This window comes from Mixophyes fleayi, chromosome 4 (genome assembly GCF_038048845.1).
Source record: "Mixophyes fleayi isolate aMixFle1 chromosome 4, aMixFle1.hap1, whole genome shotgun sequence".
In the NCBI taxonomy this organism is placed as follows: domain Eukaryota; kingdom Metazoa; phylum Chordata; class Amphibia; order Anura; family Limnodynastidae; genus Mixophyes; species Mixophyes fleayi.
Window position 1 is genome coordinate 278,082,438 of NC_134405.1, and position 21,998 is coordinate 278,104,435.

The window sequence follows — 21,998 nt, forward strand, 5'->3', positions numbered from 1 at the left end:
TTTTTTTTGGATCCGTGAATTTACGGGATTGGTCAAAATATCGCTTGGGAATTCGTGTAATTTGTTTTTATCACGCCTGTCAAGGATTCGGGCTGGTCCGTTGCCGGCTTGATTAGATCTCCTCCCCCGTGACAGCAGCAAGTGCGGCCTTTCCAATCCATCTCCTCAGTCTCTCCCGGCCGGCCTAGCAGGCCTCCCGGTGCCCGCCTCTGACTACTTCTCAGCATGGACGAAAAGTCGTTTACCAAGGAGCTGGATCAGTGGATCGAGCAGCTCAATGAGTGCAAGCAGCTGACCGAGAGCCAGGTCAAGACTCTGTGTGAGAAGGTATGTGCTAATGTGCCGTGTCTCTGGGTCCACACGGTATAAGGGGCTGCCAAGCTGCGTATACGCGAGATATATATATATATATATATATATATATATATATATATTAGTGTGTGGGCATCTACCAGGCTGTTTCAATGTTATATGTAGGGATCTGCCAGGTTGTGTGTATGTGGTATAGGGTATGTATGTGTATATATACATTTTTAGGTATCTACCTGGATGCTTGTATATCTGGTATGGTATATTACATGTAGGTATTTCCCAGGCTGTACATACATGGTACATTATATCTGACAGGGTGTGTTTGCACCGTATATTAGGTGGTGGTTATGCAGTACCATATATATGACACTATGTGGTTATCATTGTTGCAGAGTGGTCTGGCCCCTGGAATGACTTGGAGGTCCAGTGACAGTAGGGACAGCCCTGTGGCGGATGCATGGACACCAGTACATACTAGCTGGCTCTCCTGGCATGCCCGGGTTACACATTAACCGATCCCAGCTCTTCGTAGTGACGGCAGTAAGGTTGTGGGATATATAAGCCCTCCGTTTTATGGGTTCCATCAAGTCCCAGCATGGCCAGCAGCTGTGTATAGCGTGGGGTCATAGCTATGCCTACGTCGGGGCATTTAGGGTCTGTCCGGGTCACCCTGTGAGCGGTCCCTTCTCCGGGAAGGTAACACCGAAACTATCTGCGACTTAACGTGTACAGGAAAGTGACTTATGATGGAGGAGAGGTCTTCCATGATCTCAGACTGACGGGGCAATGCTGGGGTCTGTTATACGCCTGCCGGCTCATGGCGGCTGCTCTTCTCCTAAGATGGCGTTCGCTCTCCCTCGCCCCCTCCGCAGGAATGTCCTGGTGCGCGCTCACGGCGCATGCGTAGCTTCCTCTTCTGTGATGTGTTTGGGCAGTGTTCCCTGTATGCCCCATGAGTGGTTCAGTAACTACGTTGTCATGGTCTCTAGAAGTGGACCATTCTGTGGTCACATTGAACCCACATGGCTTTCAGTTGTTTGGCAATCTTCAGCCAGTGGAGGTCAACATGACTCTGTTTTTGGACTATTGTAGATTAAATCGGTCAAGAAAATCTGCATTGATGATGATGATGATGATGATGATTGGCCTGTTCTATCTTATTGTGAGTGTCAGGTTTACATTCCAGTGCTTCCAGTACGCTGCTGTTTATAGTGCAGTGGGGTAGTTTGTGTGAATTTTGGACCAGTTTTGTCCTTTTATCTACCTAAAACAGTTTATTTTCCACTTTAGTGCACAATGTTTACTTTAGGGTGCGGAGGGTGCTGTAGCAGGTACTCATTGAAACGGCTTGGCTCCCTCTGTACTCCAAAAATAGCTGATAAGTGTTTTGTTTGTTGTTTATTATAAAGTACCATGGAGATTAAGGTGTTAAAAAAATGAATGCTTTACTTTGGATGTGCTCTTAGCTGAATCCACCAGGGTCCATGAAGACTGGTAAAACTGTTGTCTCTGATCATAGTCTTGATTGGGTTAAGTAAAATATGGGGTTATTTTGGATAGTTTGAAGATAGATTTGTGCTTTAACTCCTGTTTTTGTTGGCAAGTGTAGAAAATTCATTGTATGTAGTTGGTCAATCTGAGCTATTCTCCATAGGTTGAAATAATGTTTGCAGTAAGTCGTCATTTAACTTGCTGTGTAAGCTTTGGGAGTCATCCTTCCTCTGGACACTTGCAGCTGCCCATTGTCTGTAATTATAAGACTGCTGGTTGTGCAAGAGGGTTATCTGGTTTTTGTCCTGTTACAATTGGTGTTCTCTCTGCATATAACTTGTCCCAACCCCCCCTCCCCCCCGGAGTTTAAGGATAGCTCCACACAGAATCTATAATTCTGTGTTTTGTTTGGAATATGCCTTGTTAAAAGTATTTAACACTCACTCATGTCAACTACAGAATCCTCTCTCCTATTTGCTACAGTGAGCCTGTTTTTTGCGTCCTCAGACATGCTGTCAGGACATGTCACAGGGGAGTTGGATTTTTTTTTTTACTGATTATATTGCTGGTGCTTCATAGTAACATAAGTTGTCAGCCATGACCTACTCACCGCAGCTAGGAACAGGGAAGCTGTGTAACACAAGCTTGGGTGGAGCAGCTAGCAAGCCTGCTTGATTTCAAGAAATAGCTCACGTATACATGCAATTTTTTCTCAATTTACCTTATTTCGATTTATACACTGCGATTTTAGGGTTGCTAATGCTTAGACTGAAGGAAGACATTTATTTGCGCTCAATCCACTTGCTGGTTATGCCTCAATGTATCCATGTCCTGTTGTGCAAGGAGTTTTCTATTTCCCCCAGATTACTGGAACTAGACTCATTGTTACTTATTAGAATTGCCTTAGAATCCCAGAAACTTAGTGATATTACTGGCTTGCATCTTGAGAGGGCTGAATATGGGGTTTGATCTAAGGTCCCTTTATCCACAAGCCATTAGAAATGACTTGTGATAGTGCTCTATTGTTAGACTATAAAGAGAACCTGACTCCGGATCTTCATGAAAGTTCTCTTAAAGTTGAATTAAAAAAAATAAAATAGATATGCCCTGCTCCAAAAGTTTGTCCGCATGATTCTTTTGTAAGCATACCATGCAGTCCTACAAAATGTGTGAATGTCACAATTCACTTTGCACCAAATGTTGACCACACAGAGCTGCATCCATCTGTCCTATATCTCACCATAAGACTTTTGCACCTACATAATGTTGCAGCATATCTTGCATGTAAAGGCAATTCATTTTTTTATAAAAGGCCCTATAACTCTGCCAGACACACTGTTTTGTCATTACTAGACTGCTAGATTTAGGACGCTTTATAAACAACACAACTTCTCCACTAATGTAAAAACCCCTCCAGCCTAAAACCTAAACAAAAACATCAATATATCAAAAGCAACCCCATTTTTCATATATCACTGGCAGGCTACAAGAAGCTTGGCATTAAAAAAAAAAAACTTCAGGCTGCTATATATGGTTTAATTTTTCATTGTTTGCACAATACCATGTGACAACCATGGCAACCACAGTCATGACATAGTAAGGGGAGAAGCTTTCAAATGCCCCTCTGCGCTCAGTGTCCCTTCTGCCATCACATTTCTTTTAAACTGTTCTTGCCTTATATTATAAAGTAAAATCAGTACAATATGAATAGTATTTAATAGGCAAGATGAAACTTTTTAAAAAGCTGTAAATACTTACTGTGGTTAGAATTAGCAGTACAGAGAATAAGACTGAAGACATACAACATTAATGTGTAGAAGTGTAATTTACTGACACACAAATGCCTTCCAGCTGAGATTGTGTGTGACTGGCAGCCAGAATTGTCATTCCAGAGAGCATTTGAAAAAATTAATTTGTAGGACAGTTATGGAGAGTGCGCCAGACACATGCTTTAAAGGTACTTCACATTTTGTTCCTTTAACTAGTTATGGGGAATGCTGCTTTAAATTAAGGCAAACCTTTCACTCTGGCTCACATGTTTATCCTCCTGCGGTCTGGATATGTTGCATCTGATGGAAATGATGGATTATTTTTTTTTCATTTTATTTTTTTTAACCAATATGAATTGTCTGGGAGCAAACTGCATGTTTTTTATCCAAAAATCTGGCTTTGTTGGATATTTGAATACTGCTGTTCTAGTGAGACTGATGGGAGCTTCAGCATGTTCAGGCTTGAATAGGCAAGACACTGGCATATGGTTTTTGTGATTCCTGTAAGTGTCACACTTCATGGGTAGTTCACAAACCTTTATAATCCAACCTTTAAGGCTTGTGAAACTTCAACACATGAAAATCTAACCCATTTTACTTTTGTAGTAATTGTCACTGTCAATGATGTGGGTCAGCCTAAATAATGTAAATATGTAAACACCAAGTAGATATTGCTGATTCATATATTCTTTATTGTGAAATAATGGTTCTTTTTCTTAAGGTTTGAGACATGTTTTGTGTCATCCTTGTAACTTTAGTAAAATAAGTGGTTCCTTTTTATTTTGTTTGCTTACAATAAATCATGTTTAAGTAGCCATTATCGTTCATAAGGCAGCAAAGATCATCATTTATTTATATAGCACCAGCAAATTCTGTAGTGCTTTACAATTGGGAGCAAACGGTAATAAAATACTTGGTAATACATACAGACAGAGAGGTAAGAGGGCCCTGCTCGTAAGCTTAGAATTTGTGGAAGATCAATTGATAGTGTTTACATAAGATGAAGTTGCAAATTAAATTCCAACATATGGAAAGCACTTAGTAATGTTTTCTAATTTATTAGCTTAGTTGTTCAATCTCTGGATTTTGCCTAAAGTGACAGGTGGTATAGTTCCGTATGCCGGTTCCAACAGTTGATATTCTCTGCAAATGAATTGCATACTTGCCATTCCAGTTTTAGCAAACCATAGGGGCTCAGGTTGTGCTAAATGTGTTCTGTATGCAAATGTGTTGAAAGCAAAGCTAATTGTACTTCTTGGAGCAGCTAAGCACACTTGCATTTACTTGATGTTGCAAGATGTACCTTTTTTTTCTTTAAAACGCAAAGACTAGAATTCAAGTTACTTTATACATTCTCAAAAGCTTTTTTATAATTGACATGACTATTTGAGAAAGCGACACGTTTGTTTTTCCTTTTGAAAGAGCTTCTTGGCCATTGAAATTGGAAGCAACATAACACATTGACTTTTCATTACATTTTGCTGCTTAGCAAATATTCCAATTTTTATATTTGGACTTCCTACGTTAGAGCACATGAAGTCTTATCACATGATCTACCATGCTATGTACTGTAGATATCCTGCTAGGGTATAGTGTGTTAAAAGAAGCCGTTCATTTAGCCGTTCATTTGTTTTGCCTGTGTAGAAAGAAAACATACATTAAATAGTTTGGCCTTTACAATCTGCGTAGTATTTTTGAGACTATTGGTTTGTGACTTGAAACAATAGAACTTGCATGGCAACTTTGCCTTGTGTTGTAGCAACTCTAAAGTACTCACTCAAGCACTACTGCACATTGTTGCTATGATTCACATGTCTCGTGTTTTTATATATAAATATATTTCTGATTTTCACACACTATGCTTTTTGTTTCTGTGCATTTTTGGTTGGTTTGGAACTTGCTGTTTAACAGAGGCACTCCTGTATGTCACTGTCCTGTGTGTACATTTTAATAAAAGCTCCATTAACCCATAGATCATGTCTTGCAGGCAAAAGAAATCTTGACAAAAGAATCAAACGTCCAAGAAGTGCGATGCCCGGTCACAGTGTGTGGAGATGTTCATGGGCAGTTTCATGACCTCATGGAGTTGTTCAGAATTGGAGGCAAATCACCAGATACAAATTATTTATTCATGGGAGATTATGTTGACAGAGGCTATTACTCAGTAGAAACTGTAACACTACTAGTTGCACTGAAGGTAAGGGTAATTTGTGGGTATTTAGGTGGGGGGTTGCTTCCACTTTTGTAATTTCTCATGACTCTAGTCACCCAAATGCCCAATGGGGAAATTCACTGATTTGGAAGTAACTTTATTTAGATTTTTTTTTTCCATAAGGTTTCTAAATCTGCATGAAACTGTTACAATTTTGAAGCAGGCAAGTACAATAATGTAAATAGAGTTCATGACTTGCTATTTTGTCAATAGGTACACATTTTTTTTTTTTACCCCAAACTCTTACCATTGTAGCTATTTAATTTCACTTGTAGACTTTTTCTCACTTAACTATTGACAACTTTTCTTTTTATACAGGTTCGCTATCGTGAACGTATAACAATTCTAAGAGGCAATCATGAAAGCAGACAAATTACACAAGTATATGGTTTTTATGATGAATGTTTGAGAAAATATGGAAACGCAAATGTATGGAAATACTTCACCGATCTGTTTGATTACCTTCCGTTAACTGCCTTAGTGGATGGTCAGGTATGTTTATCCATAAGTAACCTCAAACTATCCAACTATGGAAATTTCATTTTTTTTTAGTCTGACTACATTGAGTGTAACTCGAGGTTTCCAGTTATATCTAGGATGAAGCCAAAAACCCAAATAAATAAATATATATATATCTATATCTATCATGTCAGATCAGTGGTGGAGTTAGTAATGCCATGCCTTTAGCGCAAGTTAACCAAAGAAAATCATGTTTGTATATGTCGGACAAGAAATTATCCTGCAACAGTGTACATTCATATTAATGAACCCTTTTGGTGCTTATATTATAATTTACACATCTGACACATGAGTGTGCAATTTTTGTGTTGTGGATTGTATAGTTCTGTCTTGTATTAAACAGTTGGCTAACTACAATAAGCTGCTTATACAGACTTGCCTAATTGCATATTCTGTAGAGATACAGGCGAAGTATGATGGTGCAATTGGAAACCTTGTGGGGAGCTTCATTTTTATTTAGGTGATAAGTAGATCAGAAACCGAAAAGGCAAAAATGTCTGACAATTTCCCAAAAATTTGCAGACTATAAATCTTCCCCCTGTGCTTACGGTCAGGTCTGAAGAGGTGTAGGAGCCACTAGTTTGTCACAGGCATTGCTTGGCTCTAAATGTTGGACTGCTGGTCCTGCATACAAGATCTGCTTTTGTTTGTGAAACATTCTTTGTAATCTGCTTCATAAATACTGTACTCTATTGAGCACTTATTAAAGCAAATTAATTCGAAAAATACTTCATGTTTGGACGTATATTTGCGTAGCAAGTCCAAATCCAAATGACCCAATAGTCCACACCTTGAGGGGAGTGCAGGGACAGGCTAACATTGGCAATCTGTAGCCAACTCAAACCTTGGGTTTATTGCAAATACATTTGGTTTCAGCGTTTATCGTATGCAGCAGCTACAGAAGTGCAGAATGTACACTGCATTGTCTTGTCTACAAACTAGACATGGATGCAACTAGCTAGCACATAATATGTATGCTAAATGCATTGTATGTACCATACGTATTGAAAGCCTCTTGATTTATGTAGTGAATGTAAACTCTTTGAAAATCTATTAATGATTATACAATTGTTTTTATAATTCAATATGTAATCTGGTGTTATCTATTACTTAGATGTGTGCTAATACTGTATTTTATTCTGTCTGTATACATAAGGCTAGTACCAGTTAGGCAGAACATACTTGCACCCAGATTCAAATCAAAATGCATTTTGAGATCCTTTGATTTGAATATGGTTGAAACTACGCAAGTTCTCAGTTGGGCCCATAGTCTCTCCCCATCCAAATGTGTAAAGCCAGTACACAATTGTATTGGTGTGAATCTCTCTAGACACCACGTAATTTTACACTTGGTGTTACAACTGTACAGGAGAAACTAAAAATAACCTTATTACACGCATAAAGTTGGTCATCTAAGGCAGCCTTGAATATTAAGTATTGTGTACAGGCAGGATCATGCTTGCTATGCTCTTAAAAACATTGTGTGACATCATGCAGCCTTTCTGTTGGCTCTGAATGATCATGTTATCAGTGCAACTGGAATTTCTGGTCACATAAACAGCTATTTTAAATAATGGCCAATGCATTTATAATGGGTAGAGCAGTTCTATAGTAGATTTTCTCTGTGGTATGTTATTGACAAGATGTTGTAATTACAGGCTGTACTGTTTATCTATTTAACTCCATGACTGATGCATTCAATATTTATGTTGCCTTTCAGATGCAACTTGCATTTAAAGAGGCTTTATTAAGATGTACTACTAACGATTTACTATTAATGTGGAAGTGAATAATGATTTGTAATTCTAAGGAAACAATAACTTGATATTTTGAGGAAGGAGCGTACTGCTGTTTCCAAGTATTCAGTGTAAAATATATGCAGAATGGAAAACATAATTTCACTTTTTTTTCTCCACAAACAGATATTCTGTTTACATGGCGGATTGTCACCTTCAATAGATACACTTGATCATATTCGGGCTCTTGATCGTCTGCAAGAAGTTCCACATGAGGTAATGTTTCATGGTCTTCCTGCTTTTGTAACACAAGCATATTATACTTTTTTGTGGGTGGAAAAATGTAAACTTCAATGCTGCATAAATTACCCCCCCCCCTTAAATTACAGTGGTGAAAGCACTGCTTTTATTGATCAATGTAAACAACTCTAGCATTGTCCTTCATGTTCTGGATAAATTGCTTCAGTAGTTGTCATTGATCTTAAAGTCAAACTACTACACTGTATCTTCTGTTTGAAAATATTAAGTTTTGTCATTCATTGGTAAATTGTGTATAACCCAATAGGTCAGTCTGAAGCACCAGAACATAATGCATGTTTCTTGCTCTGTCCCAATATTTAAACTGCATTTTTCTTGCATGATTACCAGAATGCTTTCTATTTTTTTTTATTTTTTTTTTCGAGTTCTGCAAAAATATCTAAATGAGCTGTTTAAAAATGGTTTGACAAGCAAACTGGCTATTTACACTTGCTAGTATAAATAGGAGATGTAGAAATTAGTAGTCTGGAACTTAAAGGCATACTTGGCACTTACGGGGAATTCAGTTGGTACACGGGCCACATTACTTTCACAAGTAGAGGCCCGTGCACTATTGCCATTCAGAGCGGCAAGCAACATTCATTGTTGAAATTACCGTACTAACTGTAATAATGCGCCCTATTACTGTAGTAATGTTGCACAGGCCACGTTACTTTTACAAGACATGCAGCCAATGGAATTTTCCCCTTAGTCATGGAACAATCTATTGAAGTTTTATGTGAAAGCGTTTTAGCTGCTTTAACATCTCACTTTTCTTTTTTAAGCCTGTACTTGGACATAGTTATGTGCATTGAACAGTTTTGCTCTTGGTTTCATACATTGGTGAATTTTCTAGGTTCATACAAGTAATGGGGTGTATTGGTATTTACCATCACTGAGCAATGAGTAAACTAGCTGACCCTTGTTGCAAAAAGGTTTTCTTTCTGACAAGCTTAATATGAGTACTTTGCCTTGGGCTTTATAATCTTTTAGCTGTAAGAATGTTATACACTTACATGATATTTGGAATATTGTTACATTGCTTTCCAAGCTAACTTTTTTTTTTTAAACCTGTTACAGGGTCCAATGTGTGACTTGCTGTGGTCTGACCCAGATGACCGTGGTGGCTGGGGTATTTCACCTAGGGGTGCTGGTTACACATTTGGACAGGACATCTCTGAAACTTTCAACCATGCCAATGGCCTTACCTTGGTTTCTAGGGCCCATCAGTTGGTGATGGAGGTAAACGTTTAATCCTTTGATTGTTAAACTTGCAATAAAGCTGAAAATCCTGTAATACTTTGACATATGAAAATAAGTAAAGGCCAATTCAAGGAGATTGAAATGCCACCAGACATAACAGCAAAGTTTGGCTTTGCTCATTTATAGATTCTATGGTACCCCAACGTCGCAGGTGCAAGAAAAGATTTGTGGTGCTGCATAGGGCAACCATTCTGGAGGCTGTCTGTGACTCGTTGCATTTAATTGAATCTGGCTCATAGGATTCATTACGACAAGCTGTCTGTTTTATCTATATTGGTTCTATCTGTATCTGATCAAAATGAAGATCTGCCTTGTTCTTTAATTTAAAGATGGTAATTTTGTGTTTTAGGGGTACAACTGGTGCCATGACCGGAATGTAGTCACAATTTTTAGTGCTCCAAACTATTGTTATCGCTGTGGCAATCAGGCTGCAATAATGGAGCTTGACGACACCTTGAAATATTCATTGTAAGTATGAAGGTTAGCAGTGTTTGTCATTGCTATTGCAAGTAAGAATTTAATTATGGTGGTCTGGACTTCTACACTGCCCTAAAAAGCGAGCCATCTTTGGCAACAGGTCAGGTGGTGTAAGTCTTGGCAGATATCTTGTATGAATGTCCCAATACTAACTGGTACTGAAGTAGTAATACATCCTGCATGGCACTTGTCAGTGTGCAACAATAACCATAATTTCAAGAATTAGAAAACAGCCTAAAAGCTACCTCTATGCCACCACATGCCACTTGGATTTTCCACTTGCCATAATGCCCACACAAATGGTACCAAATTTGGCATAAAATGATGTCCGGACTCGCATGCCACTCAGACCTCACCATGCTGATCTTTCCTACATGCCACGAATTTGTGAGTGTTATAATTGAGTTTATTCAAAGAACTTCCCCATGTAGCTATTCAATACTAATGTATAATTTATATTTTCAGCTTGCAGTTTGACCCAGCACCACGCAGAGGAGAACCACACGTGACCCGTCGCACCCCAGATTACTTCCTCTGAACAGAATTTTACACTTGTACAGTATTGCCACAAGCAGGATTTTGATTTGGGAGCCGAGAAGAGAAGCAGTAACTTCAGTCAGGAGAGAGCATTTGTCACACACATGTACTGTTCTCAAACGGACCAAAAGATGTGCCATATATAAAAGCAAAGCATCTCCTCTCAACAGCCCGTGACCACATTAGAAAAAAGACCCTGTTCATTGCATGTTGAAGTGACATTGTTTATCAAAGAGAAAAAAATCCCAGTTTTCTGGCATAGCACTACCTGTAGTTACTTTTGCTTTCTCAGAGACTGCAAAAAAACATAAACATTAACACCTTGTGATTACAAATTAACTTTCCATTTAGCAATAGCTTTACTCGGCATGATTGTAGATAAGGATAGAAACAGTCTGGGAAACCCATTTTAGCTCCTTAGGAGGACTGCAACCCTTTGCAGCCGCCTCCATCGTTGTGAAGGGATTTAAGGACCTTTTTAAAGAATAAATACCAAGGCCTACATTGCCTCTTTTGTGACTTCAGAAATGTTTATTTTCAGGGAATACAGTTTAATTTAATTTTATTTTTTTCACCTATACCCATTTTTTGTTTTTCTTCCGGTTTGTTATTTCTGCCTCTCCGTCACTATTCATTGTTTCAAGTTAGTTTTGACCAGAACATTTTCTGTAAATGTTGCAGTCCAATGCATCAAATTTTTTTTTTTATTTTTTTTTTCATAATAAACTTGTGAATGAGCGTACAAATGTGGAAACTTTTAATTAGCATTTTTCATGTAGGAATAAACATGAAAAACAAAGTACTGGTGTGTGTAATTTTAAATGTCTATAATATGAAGATGGTTTAGTCTGACTCTACAGTAATGAGTCCCTATATTTATGATCTAAGTATAAAAGAAACTGGTAACCATACAGTAATTAGATGAAGGAGATTGCACAATGTACAGACATTATATGTAACAAATGTAACATTCAAAGAGAAGTCTACATGTGTATAAAGAATGCAACTTGCTAAATAAACCTTTATCATGTTACCTTAAAGTAGCAATAATCACTACACTGCTGGAACAAAATGGATTGCAGGTGCCTGCAAGTTTCAGTCCGGAGACAAATCATGGTCTGCAAGTCCTGTCACCTATCGTGTGTAGAACCACTTGTCTCATATTTGTTAAAATTTTAGATTGTTACGGCTAGTGTACATAAGTTTCTTGTGCCCCACCATATCATTTACTAGTGTGATCCAGTCTCCTAGTTTCAAGAGTGCTACTTGCCATCCAATTTCTAACTATGCACGCTTTGGCTAGCTTTATTTCATTTATTAAGTGGTTCTGTTTACCATCCTTCCGATAGACTAAAGACCCAGAGACTAAAGTGGGATAAGGATGCCATTTCTAGCAATGCACCTTTAGACTTTTTGCCAGAATTTTTGTTCTATATGCCAGAATAAACCTGACATTTAGGGCAGAGTGGGCTCATTCCCCAAATTTGACCAGGCTTGTAGTGGTATGCATTGTTCTCCTGCGAAAATCTTACCAGCTCGGTGGGGGCAGTTGTAATACTTTGCAATAATGAAAATGTTGAAGTTTATTGCTCGCACCAACCAGGACTGGTCAGGCTGGTGGTCCATGGTCTTAACACACCGCTGGTTGTAGTGCTCACATTGTGTCTGTTTATAATAGGAGAAAAAAAAATGGTTTTGTTCTGTTATAATAGGACTGTTAGGCTCCAAGAGCTGGGTGGAGCACACCTGGGAGATGGGTATTGGGGAGAACATGGCTTATGCAAAATGTGAAACTTAATCTGTTTAAATGTAATGGATGTGGTAGACTCTGTATGACTACATACTTTGTCCTGCAGGGCTCCAAAATCTAATACCTGACAGATTAATTTTGTGGATGTCTCCAGATGCGAGGAATACAGATTATTTTTTTTCATGAACTCAAGGATTGCAGGAGTCTAGATACCTTTAAAACCACACAACCCTGTTTAGCAAGGCTACGGAAGACTTATTGCAGAAATCTTTATTATAACAGAGAGAATGCAAATGTCTTGCCGCTCTTTGCTACAACTCAATTCTGTAACCTTATCCCTCCCTGGTACCGGTGCTGAAAACCCCAGCTGCAGCAGTGACCCCTTGCTGGCGTTCCGAGGTGAGGTGATCGGGATCCTTGCTCTGACGACTGGCCTGCTGTATAACAGCCTATGATTCAGAAGGGCTGGCGGGAATCCCCCCTCTAGTGCTCCGCTTATCACACCGTCGCCCGGAGAATATACATACCCGGGAAGAGTGTCCCTGCAGCAGACATGTCAAGTCATCGGAGAGGGACAGGACTGTGGTGAAGGTGGCGCCCGCCATTTTGTGCGCTCACTGGCCGCAGGTGAAGGGAGAGGTGGCAGTGATATTGGATCATCAGTCTCCTGCATCGCACGAGTGCCTGCGTGTCAGACCCGCCTGAAGCAGATATACGGGGTAACACTTAATACTGTGCAGCTACATCGGTACTTGTATCAGGCGGGGAACGGAGGGAGACACCTGTCAGTGGGAGTGCCCACATATGAAGGTGCTAGGAAACAGTGCAGCACACTAAAGTTGCCCAACAAATGTAATACAGGAGCGCTGATCTGGTAGTAGTGTCTGGTGAATGGTGCTTTAGGACACAGTCCTGTTTATTCATTTGTACGTAGGGAGAGCACTGTGGGACCTCTGCCCACCATTTTAGGTGTCCACAGGCTGAACCTCGTGGCAAGTGACATTTGCATTCTCTCTGTTATAATAAAGATTTCTGCAATCTGATTTACAAGAACATATAGCTGTACCATACAAAGCCATATCTGCTGTTCAGCTCAGCAAATAATTTTGTAAGAGTGACTGTGGGATATTCTCTGTGGGGTTCTAACCCTGTACTATTACACTGGTTCTGTGCCTTGGGCGAAGGGTCAAAACAAGAGGAGGGGGAAAAAGGAAAGAATAATTCTGGACATATACTGTTACTCTGATATAATATATCTGCAACACTATGGGAAAGCACAACCCCGCAACAGCTGCGGCAGCTAAGTTGGAACGTTACTCGCCAATCTACATCAGCTGCTCCTAAAGATACTGGGCAATCGGATACAGCGCCAGATATTCCACCTACTCAGATTACGCAGCCCACTGAGACTCCACCGTCCTTACAGCAGATACGTCCGGCTATAAATACTAGTGAAAAGAAGGTCACGGATAGGATAGGTGAGGTGCAGGCCGACCTCTCCCTCATCCGACATGAAAGGCTGGGAGAAGGGGAGCACAGAATTTCATCCTTTGAAAACGCTGGCGCTCCTGTACTGAGGCAAATTGCGGATTAGGCGACTCAGTTAAGCCAGTGCAAGCAGAAATTCTCTGACATGGAGGGGTGTTTAAGGCGTAGTAACTTGAGATTTGTGGGTCTTCCAGAAAAATCAGAGGGTCAGAACCCCGAAGCTTTCTTGGAGAACTGGTTGACTCAAGAATTTGGGAAGGAAGCCGTCTCCTCTCTCTTCTCCGTTGAAAGAGCACATTGTCTGTCTCCTCAGGCACCATCGTCTGGAGCTCCGCCTCGTACATTTATTGCAAAGATCTTACATTTCAAGGACAGAGATGCTGTCCTTCGCCTGGTGCGACAACAAGGTCCTTTAAAGTATAACAACCATATTGTTTCAGTTTTTCCGGATTTTGCTGTGGATGTACAAAAATCCAGGTCCCAGTTTGGCGCTGTTAAAAGAATATTGAGAGATCTACAGTTGCCATATGCCATGTTGTACCCAGCAAGGCTGCGCATATCAGCAGACAGGAAACAACACTTCTTCACGACACCTAAGGATGCTGTCGACTGGTTGGATCGTAGAATGCCGGTGGCAGATTTGGACACTTGATAGCCTAAGTTTTCAAAAATTCAATTCTTTCTATTTTGTCTTCAACTTTACAATTGATATTTCTAATATTGATTATGCTTTCTTACTATTTGCTTAGAAAGGCTTTGTATTCGAAGGTTCACCAATGCAGAATTGGTTGGAGGATTTTAAATAAGGGAGACCTCCTGCTAGTTATAGTCACTCCCAATTTTGGGTAATTAGATAGTGAGTTGGTTAATTCGGGGAAATTGTTTCTAGTTTAGGGATCCAAGTATACTCTAATGGTTAGTGTTGTGCAGAGTATGCGGGGTGGGAAGGAAGGGTTTGAAATGTGTGTTTTGCTTTACAAGTGTATATTATTCTTATTTAAGTTAATTTCATTATGTTCATTTAATGTCAGCAGTAGAAATCTGTTACACTTTAATACTGAAGCTTTATGAGATCGGTGCGGGGCAGGTTCGGATTATATTGCGATGCATAATGTGATAATGTATACTTGCTATGCTAGTGCTATGCTTCAATTATATTGGGATTGTGCTAGTGGGGCCTTGCCATCCTCAAATATACATTACCTAATGTATCATGGTTGGGACTAACTGTGGGGTGGGGGGGGTTCCGTCTGCTCACCTGGAATGTAAGAGGTTTGAATGAAAGGATTAAGCGTAACTTAGTACTTTCTCAGCTCAAAAAATATGCACCGGATGTTGTGTGTTTGGTGGAAACTCACTTGCATGGTGGTAAAGTATTGGCACTTAAAAAACACTGGGTGGGGTGGGTGTACCACTCTGTTCACACGCCTAGTTCTAGGGAAGTGTCCTTGTTGATAAAGAAAAATACGCATTTCTCTCTGGAAAGTTTACAATTAGACTCCTATGGTAGATACGTTTTTATAAGAGCAATAATTGATTTTTCTCCAATAATAATCCTGGCAATATATATTCCTCCCCCATATGGTCTGGAAGTGTTTGGAAAGGCGGCAACTTTTATATCCCAATCACCAGATACTCCCGTCGTCTGTATGGGAGACTTTAACAATGTCCCTGACCCTAGCCTAAATAGATGGAGAGAGACTCCTGTTACTAGACCTTTGGGTCCTACGCGTCCAACTGCATTCTCTAAACTTCTTCAGGAAATGGGGCTTGTGGATGTGTGGCGAGTTCGTAATCCAGAGGCGCAGCAATTCTCTTGTCATTCTACTACTCACAATACACTTTCCAGGAAAGATCTTAACCTTCTGTCGCCCGTTTTGTCACCTCTTGTTTCCAAGATCGAATACCTGCCAAGAGGTATATCAGATCATTCTCCTGTTATGGTGCAGGTGGACACTATGGTAGACAGGGGAGCTCGTTTTTGGAAATTGCACCCTGCGTGGTTGCAGCCAATGGCAGGCGGTGCTGATCTCATAGTACTGTGGGAGGGTTATTTTGGAGATAATTCTAATGCTAATCCAGCCATGTTATGGGATACATTTAAGGCCTTTTTGAGGGGAAAACTTATAAAGAAGGTGGCAGATACCAAAAAATTTAATCGCTCAAAGGAGATTGAATTGGAACAGTCCTGTAGAAATTAAGAATCCACATATTTATTGTCGCGATCAATGGATGATAGAATCCAATGGTTGGATGCACAGCAAAAATGGTCAGATTTTCTTTTGGACAAATCAAAAAGGAGGTTGCTATTTGCTAGACATGCACAATATTCTGTGGCTGATATGGGTGGCAGTTATCTGGCCTGTTTGTCTAGGGAAGAAAGGGATAGCAGAGTAATTACAGCTATTTACGATCAAAGTGGAGTGAAACAATATGCTGGGGTGGATGTCGCCAATTCCTTTTTGCAATATTACAAAGAAATATACGCTTCTAAAGAGTCTTTTTCGAACTCAGAGCTTCATTCATACTTAGACACTATCCAGCTCCCCAGTCTGACCAGTGAATCTGCTGCCTTATTGGATGCCCCTCTCACAGCTGAAGAAGTTGAATTAGCAATTAAATCCTTTCCTAACGGGAAATCCCCGGGGTCAGATGGCATTCCTGTGGAATTGTATAAAAAATTTGATAAGTTTTTTGTCCCGCAATCACATGCACACTATGCTAGAATATTGGAGTCGGAGGTAATGCCTGCTACAATGTCAGAAGCTTTAATTGTTGTATTGCCAAAACCTGGGAAAAATCCTTTGTACACAGATTCATATCGTCCAATTTCTCTATTGGGCTCTGATGTTAAAATCCTTGCTAAAATCCTCGCCACTAGACACAATTCGATAATTACTGAGATTGTTCATCCTGATCAGACGGGATTCATGCTAGCCAGATCTACTACGGTTAATTTGAGACGTTTGTTCACACATCTGCAGATGGCTCACATTGCTGATCCGGGGGCTGCGGTGGTATCTCTGGATGCTGCCAAGGCCTTCGACTTGGTAGAGTGGATTTATCTGTGGGAGGTGCTGAAAAGGTTTGGCTTTGGTCCGACATTTATCCGTTGGCTTCAACTGCTGTATAGCGCTCCTGTTGCGCGGGTGTGTGTGAATGGATATACCTCTGTCCCGTTTGAGTTGGGTTGGGGCACTCGTCAGGGGTGTCCTTTATCTCCGGCTCTATTCGCCATAGCCATTGAACCATTAGCATGTTTGATTCGTGCCCATCCGGGTATACTGGGTCTCCCTGCTGGGGAGGCTACAGATACTATTGCTTTATATGCGGATGACATGCTGTTGTTTCTGTCTGAGGCGGATGGTTCCCTTTAATAACCTATTGGAGACTGTTGATAATTATAGCCACTACTCAGGAGTTAAAATTAATTTGGACAAATCTATCATCTTTCTATTACATGGTATTCTTCCAGCTCAACCTGCACAGGGCCACCGTCTTAAGTGGACTCTCTGTTTTAAATACCTTGGCATCTGGGTCTCCTCCAAGCCCGCTGACTATGATAGGTTAAATGTTGATCCTATTACTGACTACTTTAAACTTAGGTCCCACACCTGGAGGCGCCTGCCACTGACTGTGACTGGACGGATTAATCTCTTTAAAATGATAATGAAATCTAAATATCTTTACATGCTGCAACAATCTCCCATATATATCCCTAACAAAAATTTCCAAGTTATAAACTCAATACTTTCCTCATTTATCTGGGGTGACAAAAGGGCCAGAATAAAACTTAGTACTTTAAGTAAATCCAAGTTTGATGGTGGTTTGGCATTACCCAACCTCAGATTATATTATATGGCAGCCCAGTTGTCACATCTGATTGAGTGGATGAGTTGACGTAATGTTGGCTCCTTGTTGGGCCTTATTGGTGAGCGGGCGGGGCCCCAGTTCACTCCCCTGCAAGTGCTTTTGATGGATCGGACGCGTAAAATGGACGCTCCTATCATTACACAAGCCATTAGGATCTGGAATACGGCACATAAAATCCTTGGGGGAAAAGGAGTGGATGCAAATACTCCAATCTGGTATAATGACGCTCTACCTGAATTATGTAAATTGAGTGGGGACTGTTTCTGGTGGCGTTTGGTAGTGTATTCGGTCGGTCAGCTCTACGAAACAAATTCGTTCAAATCATTTGAGCAATTTAAAAGAGATTTCCAGATCCCTCAGAGGGCTTTCTTTCGATATTTGCAAATTAGGCATGCCACTCAGTCTCAGTTTGGGAACACCCCTCTTATATTGGCTGCCGCCCCTGCTAGATCTCTGCTTGAGAATATGAAGGGCCGTAGAGTTATCTCTTCTGTTTATGCGGAGCTAAACCATCATCAGACATGCAATAGTCTAATACCTCTCAGGGTAAAATGGGAATCCAATATTGGTACAATCGATGAGGAGGAGTGGTGCGATATCCTAAAGAGCATTAAAATTGCTACATCCTCGGTTCGCTTTCAACAAATTCACTTTTATATTCTACATAGGGTTTATCACACTCCATTGTCTATGGCAACCATTGATAAGGCTCGGAACGCTGATTGCCCTAAATGCTCTCAGCCTAGATGTGATTTCTGGCATCTGCTTTGGAAATGTCAGGAAGTCCATGCCTTCTGGGAAAAAATATGGAAATTTATTGTAGGGTTGATACCAGGTATCCCTCCTCTGGAACCTAATGTATGTCTATTTGGGATATCACTAGAGGAAAAACTAAGTACGCCTCTTTATAAGTTTGTCTTCATAGCACTTATCATGAGATATACACCTATACATTGCGAAGGGCCGAGGCCGAGCACAAATATCATGAAGTTTGGTCCTCTTGGTATGAGTCCAAGCATAGGAAAAAAAGGGCGGTCCAGGATGTTGGATAGTTAAATGTGTGAGTCTTGTTTGGTCTGGGCTAAATTAAATTAAATTAAATTGAATAAATTAATTCGATTTCACTAATTTGGCGTTGTTAAACTGCTATTTTATGTGATATTTCAGACAAGGTTACACGCAGGATATTTATGCACTCAAACAAAATCGTATGTAACGTTTCTGTTAAAATCTGAATCTGCTTCATTTTCTGTATATATTAGCTGGTATTATTTATATACTTAAATTCTTCACCTGCATTGATCTCATCTGTGTGACCATGGAGTTCTGCTAAATTGCTGACACAGTTAAAGTAATGTTTGTTTTGTCTTTTTTCTGTTATATGTACTTAAATTCAATAAAAAAAGTACCTGATTTAAAAAAAAAAAAGGATCAAACTGAGACATTTCTTTGAATTTGATCCAGTTGTACGATATGCAGTAGTCTTGAAATTTGTCTTCAGAGGATAGATGATATACTGTTTATTTGGTAGGGATGTACAGAAAAACTTAATTAATTTTGCAGACATCTCAATTCTAATTAACAGAATATCGCATTTCTTTTGATATTAGCAAAGTGAGTGTCAACTTCCTTGATCTTACCATTTATATTAAAGATAATGCATTACAAACCAAACTATTTAAAAAAATCTACTGATTCAAACTACCTCATTCCATTCTCAAGTGGACATCACTCGAGATGGTTAAAAAACATTCCGTATGGTCAGTTTCTTAGATATAAAAGAAATTGTACAGAAACTATTGAATTTAACAGTCAAGTCGATATAATGTCGGAAGATTTTAGACAAAAGGGTTACTCCGATTCCCTGATTGAAGAGGCTAAAGAAAAAGTTCATGTTCTTTAAAAACATGCATGTTTGAACATTTATATAACATCAAAAAGGGATGTTCTACCCATTCTCGGTCGTTGGTGGGGGGAGCAGGGTAAAAAAACAAAAAACAAAACCATACTCGCGTGATTGCGGCGCCGGCGTCCCTCCTCCCTGCTGCTCTGTGCTCCATTGCTCCAGACTGACTGAATGCCGGGTGTGATGTCATCATGTCACGCCCAGCATTCAGTCAGTCTGGAGCACAGAGCAGCAGAGAAGACAAGAAAGAAGAGAGAAGTAAAGGTAAGTGAAGGGAGGAAAACGGGGGGGGGGCAGCATGACACAGGTTGTTAAAGAAAGGTGGGACAATAGCAGCATGACACAGAGGGGTTAAAGAAAGGAGGGACAAGACAAGCAGCATGACAGAGGGGTTAAAAAAAGAGGGACAATAGCAGCATGACACAGAGGGGTTAAAAAAAAAGAGGGACAATAGCAGCATGACACAGAGAGGTTAAAGAAAGGAGGGACAAGACAAGCAGCATGACACAGAGGGGTTAAAAAAAAGAGGGACAATAGCAGCATGACACAGAGGGGTTAAAAAAAAGAGTCACAATAGCAGCATGACACAGAGAGGTTAAAGAAAGGAGGGACAAGACAAGCAGCATGACACAGAGGGGTTAAAGAAAGGAGGGACACGACAAGCAGCATGACTCGGGTTAAAAAAAGAGGGACAATAGCAGCATGACACAGAGGGGTTAAAAAAGAGGGACAAGCAGCATGACACAGAGGGATTAAAAAAAGAGGGACAATAGCAGCATGACACAGAGGGGTTAAAGAAAGGAGGGACAAGACAAGCAGCATGACACAGAGGGGTTAAAAAAAGAGGGACAATAGCAGCATGACACAGAGGGGTTAAAAAAAAGAGGGACAATAGCAGCATGACACAGAGGGGTAAAAAAAAGAGGGACAATAGCAGCATGACACAGAGGGGTTAAAGAAAGGAGGGACAATAGCAGCATGACACAGAGGGGTTAAAAAAAGAGGGACAAGCAGCATGACACAGAGGGGTTAAAGAAAAGAGGGACAAGACAAGCAGCATGGCACAGGGGGTTAAAGAAAGGAGGGACAAGCAGCATGGCACGGGGTTAAAGAAAGGAGGGACAATAGCAGCATGGCACAGGGGGTTAAAGAAAAGAGGGACAAGCAGCATGGCACAGGGGGTTAAAAAAAGGGACAAGCAGCATGGCACTGGGGTTAAAGAATAGAGGGACAAAAGCAGCATGGCACAGGAGGTTAAAGAAAAGAGGGACAAGCAGCATGGCACAGGGGGTTAAAGAAAAGAGGGACAAGCAGCATGGCACAGAGGGTTAAAGAAAGGGGCAAAGGCAGCATGGAGGGCGCAGTGTGATCATAAGGGGGGGGCATAGCGTGGTGATGATAAAGGGGCACAGTGATGTGTGTGTGATGGCACGGAGCTTTTGGCAATGTAGTGTGTGTGAGGTAGATGGTGGCTAATTAATGGCTGCTATTTTGTTTGCGGGGTAATGGGAATACTATTTTAATGTTGGGGCTGGAGAAAGGCCTAATTATTAATCATGGATGTTATTGATTTAACGGTGGGGCTGGCTGTAATTTTCTAAATGTAGCCATTTTTTTTCCAAATAGGTCCTCCAACATTCCAGGATCCAGACAAGCCGCAACTAAAGAAACCAGCAGCCACATGTGGTAAAAGTGAGAAGAACAGGTAGGACAGAGCAGCATAGTGTGTGAAATGTTGTGATTCTAGTAGGTACAATGCCAATGTTTGGTGAGCCCAGTGGGCGCAGGCCAAGACTGAACTCTTTCTGTACACACTGCATTCTTCCTATACTACACAAGGGTGCTAGATGTCCTGAAAGTCAGGAGTGCTTGGACAAATGTCACGCTCCGCGGAATTCAGGACCTAGTGATTTTATTGTGCTAGCCACGCCCCAACGGCGCATTGCCACGCCCTCAATTGTGTGACCATGCCCAAGATAAAAAATTTTGCTTACTCAACTATAAGGGGGGGCCCCATGAATTTGCTGTACCGGGGCCCTGAATTCCTCTTGGCAGCCCTGTTGACATCACATAACTGGGACATCAAACACTTGTAATTTTGAGTTTTGTTTCAGGAGAGGTTTTAAATATGCAAATAGTGTCTGGTGGACTATCTCTCCAAACCCTGTAATTTTGGATTTATATAAGACTAAGGTGTGACTGGATCACTGATAAATAACTTCTAGTATAAATTTACTTAAAGGAAATAGCGCAGGGCGCTTATTTATATAATTGCACATGCACTTATTTTTTATATTGTGTATATTTTGAGATAGGAAATAGTTATTTCTGATACCAGGGTAGAAAATTAGTTTTTCTGTTTTAGCCT

The 21,998-nt window shown here is 40.4% G+C and overlaps 1 protein-coding gene across 1 annotated transcript; it reads left to right on the forward strand.

Annotated features, from left to right (window-relative positions):
- Positions 1-201: 201 nt before the first annotated feature.
- On the forward strand, positions 202-11,646 carry PPP2CA (protein phosphatase 2 catalytic subunit alpha). The gene is made up of 7 exons (XM_075209771.1): positions 202-327; positions 5,560-5,769; positions 6,103-6,276; positions 8,226-8,315; positions 9,417-9,578; positions 9,949-10,067; positions 10,542-11,646. The coding sequence occupies exons 1-7, from the start codon at positions 226-228 to the stop codon at positions 10,612-10,614; spliced, it is 930 nt and encodes a 309-aa protein (XP_075065872.1). The 5' UTR covers positions 202-225; the 3' UTR covers positions 10,615-11,646.
- The last annotated feature ends 10,352 nt before the right edge of the window (positions 11,647-21,998 follow it).

Excerpts from the sequence above, each read along its gene's own strand:
- PPP2CA (XM_075209771.1), top strand. The coding sequence starts at position 226 with ATGGACGAAAAGTCGTTTACCAAGGAGCTGGATCAGTGGATCGAGCAG. Across the intron at positions 6,277-8,225 it reads CTGCCTTAGTGGATGGTCAG|ATATTCTGTTTACATGGCGG; the intron begins GTATGTTTATCC and ends CTCCACAAACAG. Across the intron at positions 9,579-9,948 it reads CCCATCAGTTGGTGATGGAG|GGGTACAACTGGTGCCATGA; the intron begins GTAAACGTTTAA and ends TTTGTGTTTTAG.